Raw genomic sequence first — 14,497 nt, forward strand, 5'->3', positions numbered from 1 at the left:
ATTCAAGTGAGGTCTTTGCGCAGGTCACTCTATAACGTTCACTTTGATCTCCAGGAGGTAGTTCTCTACCAGAAACAACATATTTTTGGATCATTGGCAGACAGACTGGAAGGCAAAGCGACAACCAAACCCAGTTTTACTGCAGATATTTTAAGGTTGTCTTTCAAAATCTTCACATATCCTTCTTTCGTCATGATTCCAAGTTCTACATGCACTGAAGCATCCCCACATCATAATACTCCCACCACCAGGTTTCACTGTAGCAATGGTGTTCTTTGGGTTGAATGCTTCTTCATCTTTCTTCAAAGATAAGCAACACCTTTATAGTTATAGTTTCGTCTCATCTGATCAAAATATGTCTTTCTAGCATGCATAATCTTTCTCCAGGTTATCCTTAATATACTTCAGTCTAGCTTGAAGATGTCTCTTCTGCAGAAGTGGAATTTTTCTTGGTCTGCAACCTCAGATTCCATTTCTGTGCAGCACATATTTAGATGGATACATATTGTCAGGCATTCTAGGAACTGAGAAAAACTCTAATTGGTAATTGGGGAAAAAAACAGGTTTTAAAATGGGAACATCACTGTCTTTGTCTTTGTTATTGTCGTCAGCAGATAGTCTGAATTATGGAACATTTGTTACTGAATCACTGTCAGTACATTTATAGAAAGATATTCATAATCTTTAAATTGTGCATTGTGTTTTAAGTGATTGATTTCTTTTAGACTGTTCTCGACGTTGCTAAGTCATTCATTTGTGTGTTGGAAGTTTTTCTGGGGTCTTCAGACACACTAATACTTTTGTCCAATTTGTATATGCGATTTGATTTGATCAAGAACCTTGGACAAGAGAAGAAGACATTTTGGAAGGTGTTCTGAAGACCTATTTTGGATTTGAGATCATGTTTTGGAGTATTTTGTCCCAGGACAAGTGTAATTTCAACCACAAATGTCTATTTTAGTATTTTTTGCACGAATGGTTTTTAAATTAATGAGCGGTACAGAAATTGCCCTGCAATTTTAAAATGGCCCATTAGTATTGTGTTCAGTATGATCACTGGAACACTCTTTTCTCCCATAGACTGTTTATGAGACGTGGTAATGGGGCTAGTATCTTTGCGCGGTTTGATTTTGTAAAGCAGCAAAAATTGTGGTTTGCTCTTTGTTAAGTGTCAAATAATTATTAGGCGATAAACAGTGAATGATTACCGCAACAGAACGAGCTTTTGAATGCTCGTGTATTTCCATTTTGACAGTGGATTCAGTGGGACTAAAAACGTACAAGACAGCGGCGGAGGGATACACGGCTGTCAAACTGTGGTACAGCACGTCGCTGGTTTAGGTTTCCGGGCAACTCTGCTGCAACAGAAGGATACTGTCTACACAGATTTCCCGAAGCATTTGTTATACTTAAAGTCCTGTTTTATTTTATTGTTCTGTTTGAGTAAGTGATCCCTAAGTAAGTAAAATACAAGACATTTAACTGACCTTTTTTTCATCTTCACGGAGCTTGAAAAGTCAACGGGACGATGGTGAGTGTAAGCTAGCTAACGTAAGCTAGCTAGCCTTAGCTATGAATCGTTTACATCGTAATGTCCTCATGCGACACTTTAATGCGTAATATAATCGTAAATGCATACGGTCTAAAGCAATAAAGCATATTCCGGCTTCCCTTCACAATGGCATTTTTAATATTGGCAAACTGCAGAAAAATCCCACACCTGACATGCATACAACGCTCTTTTTTTTCATCATTTTATCGTCTATATATCGCAATTTTTTGATCGGTGGTTTTATGTGTGCTTAACAGCTGACGAGATAGAAGAGAAGAGAAACGTTTTATTTATTAGTGTCTGCCAAATGCGCAGCACACACGCCGTATTGTGAGAGCACACAAACGGCCTGTTTAATGCTCAAATGTAACACCATTCATTCGGTTGATTAGCAGAGTTGTTGATGATGTGGTTGCAGTCTCCGTGGTTGGACAGATATTTGTGGCATTTGTTTTTTGGGTTGTGTTTTTTTTTTTTTTTTGCTCACTTATTCATTTATTTATTTATTGGTTCGCTTGGACTCGAGAGTGGGCGTGGTGCCGGTGAAGGTGCTGTGTAAAAATAGACCGTCCAGTGTGAATGTGATCTTTACCCATCTCGTTAATCTTGCGAGAAAGACATCGGGACTCTGGGTAACTGTCATTTTCGACATGCCACATAAGGTGCTGCAGCACGGACAGTATCTGTGTTAGCCACATCAGCAGGGTGTTTTGAACGGACTCGGACATGCGCAACAAGCGAGAAAAGGGGTCGTATTCAACCACCGATTGGGGTTACATAAGAATACGGCTCACAGGTAGCAACACTTGTTTGTCATATTGCAAAGCTTTCAGCAAGGCGCTGCAACAATTTGGGAATAGATTCAATACCACCGTGACACCATGTCCTGCGTTACGTATTGCGCCATAACGTTGAACCGCATTCTGCTTCTGCTGAATGATCCTCTTTTCCACCCCTCCTTTCTCGCCTCCCTTCCCCCCGCATTGAACCAAGCATCCCTGGTGCAGTCGGCTGTCAGGACCCGCAGTGCACCCTCCAAGATGGGATCTAACTATTTTAAATACTTCTAATATAGACTTGCATGTGAATATCTGTATCTTTGTCTTATCATGTATCGTCTGTTGTTCATCTGCATACTGTAAGAGAGCAGACGAATGGAGTCCCTTGCGGTCTTTGCCAAGTAAGGAAACTTGGACAGCTACAAAATCTAATTTATTCACATGCTGCTCAAACACCATTTGCAAATATGATTAACTGGCTGCACTTCAGAAAAATATTGTCAACATAAGAATATATGACATGCTCTTTGGGGTACTGATGAGTTGAAAGCCAGCAGTACTTTTTACAGCAGCTGTATAAATCCTCCAGCTGTGCCCTGATCCAGACACTGCTTGCTTCAGCAACACTGAATTGGTTGGCAGTGAGCAGACTGGATACTCTGCAGTCTGCCATGCTCCCTTCTGCCTACCCCCCTTCCCCTTAAATGGGTGACTCATTGAAATTGACTTGAATGCATGGCATTACCACCACCACCGCAGAAATTTTGCTACAGGAATGTTGGCTTTAATCTGTTTGGTTTTGAAAAAGCAAGTTTATTTGTCCATTATCTGTGGTGCAAGAGCATGTGGATACAGTGAAAACATGTTTATTCGAGGCATTAGCTCAACAGCAAATGCACAGTGAGTCCTTAGGCAGTATTACATATAGCATTATCAGCTTATCCCCATCAACGAATTAGTGTCAGTGCTAAATTGTTGCAGACTCTAATGGTCTGTTTTATGCAGCAGGTATTTCCCAGTTTTCTAACAAACATCCTGAAGGAGTATGCAAAGCAGAAGGCACATTCAAAGGGTTTAATCTGTTTTTTGTTTTGTTTTGTTTTTTTAACCAAGCTTTAACATAATGTATTTTTTAAATTTTATTTTAATTAATTAAATTTTTTTTTAAAGACTCGAGGAGGTGGTTAGTTGCGGTGATATTCAGTGTGCTACATTGGCGACCCTGTTCGTGTCTCACTAATTATAGCAGGCATGTGTATTTCGGGCTGTGGAGTATTTATACCAGTCCCTCATCGCACTTTCTCAGCCTGAAGTGAGTATGTTGACTGACTTGGACAGGCCTGATAAGGCTTCACATGGAGCGCACAATTATGTCTCAGATGAACTTGAAGAATGAATTTGTGTTACATGAGTTTAAATTACTTGTTTGATTAATTAATTTATTTTGTGTGTGTGTGTGTATGCGTGTGTGTGTGAATGTGGTAAAAAATATTGAACACTGTATGAATCAGCAGACACCCCACAATAAGAAATCACAATAATTCAGTCATCATGATACAACATTTGCAACTTTGCATTAACACATACTGCCAATTTTCTTCTTTTTTCAAATGAGTATTTTTTCCTCAAAGTTAATTTTTTTGCCTTTTTTTTTTTTTTTTTATCCAATAAAAAAGTTATCTCACTTCAGTTTTTTTTTCTGTTGTTGTTGTTGGTGGGGGGGGTCAGGCATACAAGCACTGTTATAGTTAGACATTTGTATTTAACTATTAAATGTACTCTCAGTAACCTTCTTGTTCTGTTGGAATCTAACTAGAATACAGCCGGCAGGCAGCCAGTCGAGTCCCCTTGAGTTGTGCTCATTGACAAAGGCTCATTCAGACTGATAGCAACTTGTTAGCAATCTGTCTTCATTTACAAATTAAATAAGTCATTTACAAACCTTAAGTAATTTTTCTGAGAGTGATTGAATACTGGCCAAGTCAGACTGAGACTGCAGAAACTCCAGTGTTGGATTTTAGGTTGAGCCGATTTAATGCAAGTTTGCTTGGCTAACAATATCTCAAGATCATGGAGCTCTCTTGTTTCTAGTATTCCCAGAATATTTTCATTTAGTTATTAACAATTATTATTACATGAGTTCAAACAATGTGTGTAAAATAATCATGTGTATTTCTTTAATTTACATACATTTGTATGTGAAAATGTGAACACATCTACAGTTCAAGTTTATTGTAAAGCTTTTTATGCTGTATTAACATAGTTTTATCTAGGTCATAGGTAATGGTCGGGTCCAGCTGCCAGAAAATACTGCAGTCTGTTTTGAATTAGTTTGTCTAAATTGCATTTGCATTGGCAGAGCCTGTGTACACAGTGGAGCCTGATGCACGTGTTCCCCATTTTGCCTGCTGGAAATTCTTTGTAATTATTTTTTTTAGGGTTTTTATATCAATCCAGAAGTGATTTAATTTGTTACTGCTTAGTCATTTCTTTTCCAAAAATATGAGAAACGGCTGTTTCATTTGTCTTTCTTTTCGTTTCTTGTTTATGAAATTTCGCTATTTTCCCCATCAAGTTTAAGACCAGTTGAAAAATGGCAAAAAAAAAAATCATATTTTGCATGGTTGGATCTTAACAAGGTTCCAAGTAGAGTTTCAGTGTGCAACAAGAAGAAATAGGAGTGAGACAAAACAATTTATTGAAAACCACGCTTAAACTGAAACAGGCTGTTTTACAGCTCATCAAAAGTTTAGCCTTAAAAAGGCCAAATCTGTGCAAAAATGTGGATTCATTGTCCTTTTCTGTCAGGTAGAAAATGTCACACCACCCTTCCAAAAGAACCCGAAAACTACCCCAAAACAGAAATCGAAGTTCCAGACATGAACTCAGTAATGAGTAGGTCCACCATTATTGTTGATCTCTTCAAAAATTCTTTGTGGCATGCTCAATGCAAGCGTTTCCATGAGGTGAGTGGGAACATTTCTTCAAGTGGTGAAGACAGCCTTATGACGGGCATCTACTGTCTGGAACTGTTGTCCATTTTTGTATATTTCCTTTGCCATCCATCCCCAAAGGTTCTCAATTGAATTTAGATCAGGGGAACACGCAGGATGGTCCAACAGAGTGATGTTATTGTCCTGGAAGAAGTCCCTTGTCCTGCAGGCATTGTGTGCTATAGCGTTGTCCTGTTGAAAAACCCAGTCATCACCACACAGATGAGGGCCCTCAGTCATGAGGGAAGCTCTCTGTAACATCTGGACATAGGTGGCGGCCATTTGATGCCCCTGCACCTCCTGGGCTGTGCGTTTTCTACTTTTTCTTTGGTCATTTTAGCCTTTTTGGCCAGGGTGAAGGGAGTATCTGCCATCAAACAAGAAGACAGCCGCATGTAACTACGACGGTGTTTGCTAGTTCACCTTACGTGCATTAATGTAATAACGTGGTTAGCCTACTCAACGTAAATTACACACGAACAACATTAAGCTACTCATGCAGAGAAGAACGGCTGCTGCTGCCATCATCATCCGTCATCATTTCTGCTACACTGGCAGGGCTAGGGGCCAGGACTCTACTCTTCGGGTTTTTGGGGGATGTTGCTAACTCTGGCACCGATAACAGGCAACCCACCCGCAGTAGATGTGCTCGGTGTGAGCTCTTGCAGCAAGCTATCAAATAGGGTGCATTTCTTGGCTTTTAAAAAAACGCTATGCGCCACCATGTATTCATCAGATTCGAGGAGTTACCTCCTTTGCACAGTATCACAGTATCAGCATAAGAGCACTTGTTGCAGGCTGCTGAGTTTGGCATAATGGCACCGGATACCGGTACCCATCCCTATCAAGGAGACGAGGCCTTTGAAGACGTTTTTTGTTTTTGTGGCCCTTCAGTCTCAGATGCTGTCTGATGGTTATGGGGCTGCAGTCAGCACCAGCATTGGCCTTAATTTGGGTCAAGGATCGTCCAGTGTCTTGACAGACAGCCAGTTGGATCCTCCGGCTCAGTGCTGGTGAAATTCTTTTGGGTCCTTTCACTTGACTTTTTTGTTCCATAACCATCAGGATCATTTAAGAAATTCCAAATGACTGTCTTACTGCGTCCCAGCTCAGCAGCGATGACGTGCTGCGAGAGACGCTGTTTATGCAGTTCAACAACCTGACCAGGGTTCAAAAAGGGAATGTTTATTTGCATTGCCATCAGAACATCATGACAGTGTGACATTTTCTACCTGACAGAAAATGACAATGAATCCACATGTTGAAGCTCTACTTGGAACCTTGTTAAGATGCCAAATATGATTTTTATTTTTATTTTTTTTTTGCCATTTTTCAAGTGGTCTTAAACTTTTGACCAGGACTGTATATGTACATATATTTATGTCAGTTAAGTATATTTCCTCTACCTTGTATAATGTATATTTTCAGTTTTTTGCATAGTATTGTTGTTCTTAGGCATGATGCAGCTATGTATTTATAACTGCCGTCTCTACTGTGCTGTTGCAACAGTGTGAATTTCCCATCTCTGGGATTTAAATGCTATCTTATCTTATTTGCCTAGTCCTAATATAAGTTGAACTTGCCATTAAAAACTGTATTTCTTGAATACAATGCACGATTTAATAATTGTAAATGGTGGCAGGGTTGAAAAAGAGGTTATTTCCACGCTGAAGCATCAGTGTTTTATCAGTGTCTTTTTCCCTTTTCAACAGGCTGATCAGCTGACTGAGGAGCAGATTGCTGGTGAGTGCATACCATAACCAAGCCTTTTTGGCTTGTTTTAGGTTTAGCAACACGTAATGTCTCCAACAAACCTTAGAAACTAGGCTCTCAGAGATTATGCAAGCTGTGCAGGTCTATGGGATTGTATGCTAATTATGGTCCCATACTATTAACTAGATAATTGCATTCAATTTGTTTTCCCTAGGTATAAAATCAGACCCTGGGTAATGAGAAGCAGCAGGGTTTTGAGTCAGGTGTCCTAGAAATGCTTGCATGTCTACATTAAAGCTGCAGTGCTTTGTATTCAGCCTGTGCTCTTCCTTATCAGGGGTTGTCTGTTCAGTGTCCCAGTTGTTGCAAATGCACTGACTATTGTGTATAGTCAGTGAATGTTCATTGGATTCAGTCTTCATTACAACTCACAGTTCTCTTTCTGCAAACGTACAGAGTTCAAGGAGGCATTCTCACTGTTTGATAAGGATGGCGATGGTACAATTACTACCAAAGAGCTCGGGACTGTCATGCGCTCTTTGGGACAGAATCCTACAGAGGCTGAGCTGCAGGACATGATCAATGAAGTAGATGCTGATGGTGAGATCAAACTAACATGCACAAGAGCTTGAAGTTGCATTACTTTTGAGAAAGCTCTTCATGAAGAGAATTCTTTTGTCATTCAAGAATTTAGTGACTGGCATAAATGCAGATACTGATATCTGAGATGGCATAACTTGTTTCTGTTCTCTCTGTGTAGATGTGTGTAGATTGAATCTAGTCTTTGTTGTTTTTGTTGCCTTGTCTGTTGTAATTAATAAAAATGGTGTGCATTTCCTTTTATACTTTGAACTACCTTGCATTGTCATAGGCTAATTTTCCTGATCTGATTTTGAGTTTTTCTGGTAAATTACTCGGTGATAACACTTTTTTTTTCTGGTTTGTTATTTGTTTTTGTTTTATTTATTTATTTATTTATTTATTTTATTAAGGTAATGGTACAATTGACTTTCCTGAGTTTCTGACAATGATGGCCAGGAAGATGAAAGATACAGACAGTGAGGAGGAGATCAGAGAAGCCTTCAGAGTCTTTGACAAGGTAAAGTAGGAGTAAAGTGGAAATATTTAATTAGACTATTCAGCAAAAGGAGAGCCTCTGTATTTGTTAGAAATGACTTTGATCCATGATGATGGCTAGACAAAAGAGTGAAAAATGTCTGCATAAGCGATATTCTGGAGCGTTTCTGTCTTTCTGCTAGCTGGACTATTATATTAAGCGTCCCAAACACACAAATATTGAGCATTTAGCTCAATAGACTTCCTAAATCAGGATCTCGACATCACAGGTGAAGGGAATGGCCGTGTTTCTGGCGCTATGGTATCTGTAGACACACACCTGCCTGTAAACATAGAAGACACCAAGCTAATTTTCTGCTTTTGTTTTGCCACCTGTAGGATGGTAACGGGTACATCAGTGCAGCAGAGCTTCGGCATGTCATGACCAACCTGGGTGAGAAGCTCACTGATGAGGAGGTGGACGAGATGATACGCGAGGCCGACATTGATGGAGATGGTCAGGTCAACTACGAGGGTGAGATTTTGTTTATTAACCACCATACTTTTTGTGAGTCTGCAAATGTGAAAATCTACAAGTTTGTGTGTATGCACTTTTTTTTTTTTCCATCTGGTAACGGTACTGTTACAGTTAGTTATTGGTTCATTATTTAACGTAACTTTAAATGTTTCTTTCTGTTCTTTTGTTTTCCACAGAGTTTGTCCAGATGATGACAGCCAAGTGAAGAGAAATTTGAAATTTCTTTTAACGTTGCTTGTCCTCTAAGATCACTGTCAAATATACCAAAAAAAGAACAATTCTCAAATGATAAATTTACCCTCCCCTCCAAAAAAAATCATTTATCTAAACCGTTTGCAAATTGTGCTTTAGTGCATCCAGCTACTTCTAAGGTATCTGTTTCATCACCACCAGAACAGAATAATCCCTAGAGAAGTTAATGGACCAAGCTTTAAGAGGGCCAAAGCCCCTGGTACTTCAGACCAAGATTCTGCTGAGTCACCCTGCTCCTGATTAATTTAGAGGAAAGCGCAACATCGTAAAAGGCAGAGGGATAGGAACCTATGCCACGGTTCATGTAGAGAAGTTGGCTTTTCAATTCTTACCTGATAGTCTTGAACAAAGAAAATCGACTCTCTTGCACCAGTGGTGACTCTCCAAATACTGAATTGAGTACTCTTCTTGCATGCACCCTTTCTGTGACTGTCTCTCGTGACAACAAGGAAGCTCTGATCTTGTCAGAGGTAGTGTTCAGGTTGTGTACACACTGGAGGTATATACATAAATATATAGCTATATATCTGTAAAAAATTTGTGTCACTATTGATTATTGCAAGAGCAAATAGTTGCAATGTAGGGTGTTTATTGGTGCTCTGCTGGAGATGAGCATTCTTATAACCTTGAAGAGTTCGAACGAAAACGAGGGACTGAAAATTGCTGGATGGTTTTTTTTTTTTGTTTGTTTGTTTGTTTTCCTCAGTTGGATGTTATTTTGTATTGTTTTGAGTCGTGGGTTTTACGTTGCACTGATTGAAGACGGGAGTGTGTTGAATTGCTTCAGGATGATTATTGGGAAAACACACTTGAGGACTGCAGTTGATACATTTGTTCTGCAAACAGATATCCTGATGATGCAATATTGATGTAACGCTTTATAAATGTGTTCTCAAATATTAATGTATTGCTGACGAACTTTGGTCACAAATTATATCTATATAAGTGTATCGTTAAATTTGCAATGCCTATTGTTGTAGTAAATGATCTGTGACATGTTTTCTCTTCGGTTTTGAAATGTGCCATAATACTCTTAAAAACAAAAAACAAAAAAAAACCTCAACCTTCTTGCAAGACCTGTAGTTCTTTAGAATAGAAAAACTCTACTTAATATAATAATATAAAAAATACATGCAGTTCATCATATTTGCACTTTGGTATAAACCATGTGGTTGTTTAAAAAAATGAAGGACAAAAAAAGTTTTGTTTTAAAAGAAGAAAAAGAAACCAAATGTCACTGTTGCTGCTGCTATAACAACATGTTTCACTCATTTATTGTCCTTGTTGTTGTCTGATCTTCAATTTATAGTCCGGTGATTCAACCTCCAGTCGGCTTGCTGTTTTACTAAACAGAATACATTCAGTGTATACTGACACATACTGCTTGTGGTGGGGGGTGATGTGTTTCATTGAGGCTTTCATATGGGGAATGAAATGGGTTTGTAGCAATGACTTCAGCTTTAGATGTGCAGTTGGTTTCAGTGTTAGGTTTTTGAACAGTTGGCTAAATTTAAGCTGAGGAATCTTGTGATTTCCTCAATGTGTGAAACTTAATATACTGCTCTGTTTGAGGCGTACTAATTGGTTACATTTGAGTCAGATGTTTGGAAGTAAATGGTTATTGGACTGTTAATTTCTGAAGGTGTGTCCAGTATGGAAAGATGTGATATATTTTCCATAAATCAATAAATTGACTGAGCTTTACTTCACCTGAATTTCCTTGACATGTTTATTCTAAAATTAGTCATTAATGAAACAGACATCCTTTTGTTTCTTCTTTTTTGTAACTGTTCACAAATTCCCATAATGTTGCAATACACTCCCCCGTCCAGTGCTTCTGTGTTAGAAAGGAGTCTCTTCCAGATAGCCTCAGACTGGGTCAGGGCAGGTCAGCCTAGGCCTTCACTCTAGAAACTATCCTGGGCAGAGGCTATATTTGGCAGCTCATGAGATTGCTGCAGGAGCCTGTGCTAATCTAGGTCAGCAAGGGTCACGACCCCTCACACAGTCTAAATGCAAAAAGCCTTTCTTGTTGAGAGGCAAGATCAAGAGCCAATAGAACAGCGTTTTATCTGGGCCAGGTGAATGTGATTGGATGTGTGTCCACATGCTAATCGTGCAAGTGTAAGTAGATAATATAAATGAATTAGGAAACAGGAGCACACTCAGCAGTACAATAAGAACCGTAGCACTACAGACAGGCAGGTGTGGTAATCCCTCTGCGGTTGTATAACAGGCTGGAAAGGCTTGCTGGTTTACACTGAGAATCAACAATGCACTGCCTCTTTTGCAGTGAGGGTTGTAGACATTCATTATAAATAATTGAATTACAATTTTTACTTTGGATCTGCTGTATCAAGTGGAGAAAAGAAAGAGAGGCAATCACTTACAGATTACAACTGTACCAGCAAAACAGATTACAAAATCTGATAAATATCAAAGACACAGTACACTGAAAAACAGCAGCGCCCCCAGCACACACCAGCCATTTAATGTGCTGCTCAAATGACAATGCCTCAATGAATACGATCCAATAATCAAATTACACAAGGCTGTATAATCTATCATAATGCAGCTGTGTAGTGATATATATATATATATATATATATATATATATATATATATATATATATATATATATATATATATATATATATATATATATATATACACACACATACACTAAATGTTTCACTACATTTCCAATGCAGTAGTTTTCATTGACATTAAATATGTTTATAACGTAATACTACAGTTTGTATGGAAACTTGAGTAAATTTTCTGAAGCACAGTAACTGAATCCTTGGTATTTAGGCTATAGCAAAGGGGTTTTGGACTTGTTTAGCCATCAGTAGTGGAATATTTAGTCTGGGTCCTCTATATCTGAGATGTCCGATTCTGAGTCAATGCTTCCGATGGCCTTTTCATCCCATCCGTCCTGGATCATTTGTAGGGCAAGATCCACAGGGATCCTGGCCTCATAGCAGCCATGTTACTTTAGATATTTAAAAAAAACATCAGAAAGTACAATGTTTGAAATGCACAGAAAACTATAAACAGGGCTGCACATAAATGGTCCGCAGGTGCGTATTCGCTGTCATCTAAAGGTTAAATTCATTTTATTACATTCTAATCACGTTTTTTAAGTAAGGCGGTGCTCAAAAATGCACAATACTTTCTACTAAAGAGAAACTAAAGTAGAAGTTGTATTAAAAAAATTGAAGCACTCAAATACACCCATCAAATTTGCACTTAATTAAAAGTACACTTCATCACTGCTAGACAAAAACTTCTGGATTTCCCTGTCATTCTATACCTAATACCTTTGACATATTACATTGTAGGTAAAGAATATTTCCGTCGAGCACACACACTGCAAATAATCAAACACTGTCACCAGAATAAAACAACATGAAACATTTTACACGTCCACACGGTGGCAGTGTTTCATCACGTTCCAACTGGACTCAAGATGCGCTGCGCAAAACAGGAAGGAGATGAGACAGCCTAACTGGAAACAGATGAATAAAATCATTTTTTGAGAAATCATGTTTTCTGTTGAAGAACATTAAAGGGTAGCATATTCTTAGTCACAGAAATCTTTAGTTGGAGGGTGAAATGGTCTGTTTGTGCACATGAAGAAACATGCGCGTGTGTGTGAATTGTAGGTGCATGGGTTTGCTTGGGTGCACCACACCCACTACCCATGCTTGTGTACGCTGTAACCTAACCACCCCTTTGCTTTAGAAACATATTATATTTCTTTCCACTATCATTGTGTCTGAGGGAGGTGGGGTAGTGGGCATTATATAAATTTCACGGTGTAAATCAGACTCCTAAATAATGTATCTATTTTAGGGTTGTGTTTGGACAGTTGTTCTAACTTATTTTATTTTTTTCACACAACACCTCCCTTTCCAAGACCTCCCAAGAATCCCCTTCTTTCTCCTCATATCTACTGTTTTGACATAATTCAGCACTGTGCAAAGCCTGGCACACTATCTCGCTTTGCATGAAGCTGAACACATTTAGTTTCTCCTGCATGTTGTATATATTCTTCGCTTTTGTATCTTAAATTTATCCACCAACTATCAGTGCTTTGGCTTAAAATATAAAGAGTCTCAAAATAGAAGAAAGAAGTGAAAATATCTAGCTGTTGCATAATCCTCTTGCTGAGACAATATACACCTGACTAGCCAACAGTTCCCAAGTTGTGAAAAGGTGACCTGGAGGCTATCTACCACACAGTAGCAGAATTTGAGATGCAAGTTGGGACAGATGCACTAAAAGGTAAAATAAAGTGCCTGGGAGAATGTACAAGAACATCTGTGCCACAAATGGATTAGAAGTTCTGAGGCACCGCCAAAGCTCATTGAGAACAACAGGGCTCAGGTCCCGTGGGACCAACCAACATCGTGGTGACTGACAAGGACCAGAAGACCACAATCCCAACAGACAACAACATCAGGAAGAAGGTCCACGAGAATTATCAGTGGGTGAAAGAACAACTAGAACCGAAAAAAAAAAGTCCAAAGTGGTCCAAGTGTTAATTGGAGCACTTAGGAGCTGGAACCCTAAAACTTAAAGAGTGGCTCCAGCAAATTCCAGGCACAACATCAGAGCTCTCTGTCCGGAAGAGTGCAGGATTAGGAACAGCTGAGATACTACAGAGAACTCTCAAACTCCCAGGCCAGCATGATTTATTATAAAAACTAAACAATCTTGGACCTTCTGCTCAAAGTTCCAATGCATGTTGTGTTTGTCCCCTAAAACTTCTGAATGTTTATTTTGAAATAGCCTGTCAAAATAATAGCTAGCTTTGTCTTAACCTTTAATAAAGACTTTGCATACATTTCAGATTATGATACTGTTAAGCTAAAGAGAATAAACAAGAAATGAAAACTTCTCACGGTTAAAGTACTAGATATGGAAACTAAAGTTTCAGTATCCCTTTCCCATCTTCAAGAGAAGGGCTATGTGACATTTCACTTCAGGTTGAGTGCTTTCTCTTGCTTTGTGGTTCCTGGAGCGGTTTCCATCTAATGCTGCTAAAGACTTCAGCCAAATAGCCTAGATTTTTCTAAGTATGATCTCTGGTATTTAATTTCCTTCTTTCTCCGAACTTACAACCACAATGGTCTCACTATGCTTAAAAAAAGAAACCATAACATCATTTTTAATGCAAGTCCTGTAAATCTCCACACTCAGGATGCAAAACCTGACACTATAAAGTCTTTCAGGCTGGATCTACTTGTTTTGCAAAGCATAGAATAAAAAGAGTTTTGTGGAGTCTCTGCCCAAAGGAAATCATTTATCCATACACGTGGAATTAGTTGTGGTGGAGAAGAAAAATCTTCAAACTCTGTCTTATTTGAAAAGCTTTTAATTTGATGGACAGAAAGTAAAGCCAAGTCCTGCAAATAGATAAGACAAAGCAGTAGGGACTTCTTGAAAAAATAAAAAACAACCAATAAACAGCTTCCATCAGCAGTGAAGACGTCTTCATATGCTATTATGATTTGAATTGCATTAACCAAAGTAAGCCAGTGCAGGCCTGTCTTATTATTTTTGAATTGTAGCTGCATGTCTATCGTCAGGGAAGCCCTTTCCGTTT

The 14,497-nt window shown here is 38.8% G+C and overlaps 1 protein-coding gene across 1 annotated transcript; it reads left to right on the plus strand.

Annotated features, from left to right (window-relative positions):
- Positions 1-1,305: 1,305 nt before the first annotated feature.
- On the plus strand, positions 1,306-10,592 carry calm3a (calmodulin 3a (phosphorylase kinase, delta)). Its single transcript, XM_084950627.1, has 6 exons — positions 1,306-1,531; positions 7,037-7,067; positions 7,494-7,637; positions 8,030-8,136; positions 8,493-8,628; positions 8,808-10,592. The coding sequence occupies exons 1-6, from the start codon at positions 1,529-1,531 to the stop codon at positions 8,834-8,836; spliced, it is 450 nt and encodes a 149-aa protein (XP_084806753.1). The 5' UTR covers positions 1,306-1,528; the 3' UTR covers positions 8,837-10,592.
- The last annotated feature ends 3,905 nt before the right edge of the window (positions 10,593-14,497 follow it).

Source organism: Perissodus microlepis, chromosome 14 (genome assembly GCF_051167445.1).
Source record: "Perissodus microlepis isolate ML-2025 ecotype Zambia chromosome 14, ASM5116744v1, whole genome shotgun sequence".
Lineage (NCBI taxonomy): Eukaryota > Metazoa > Chordata > Actinopteri > Cichliformes > Cichlidae > Perissodus > Perissodus microlepis.

Excerpts from the sequence above, each read along its gene's own strand:
- calm3a (XM_084950627.1), top strand. Across the intron at positions 7,638-8,029 it reads CAATGAAGTAGATGCTGATG|GTAATGGTACAATTGACTTT; the intron begins GTGAGATCAAAC and ends TATTTTATTAAG. Across the intron at positions 8,137-8,492 it reads CCTTCAGAGTCTTTGACAAG|GATGGTAACGGGTACATCAG; the intron begins GTAAAGTAGGAG and ends TGCCACCTGTAG.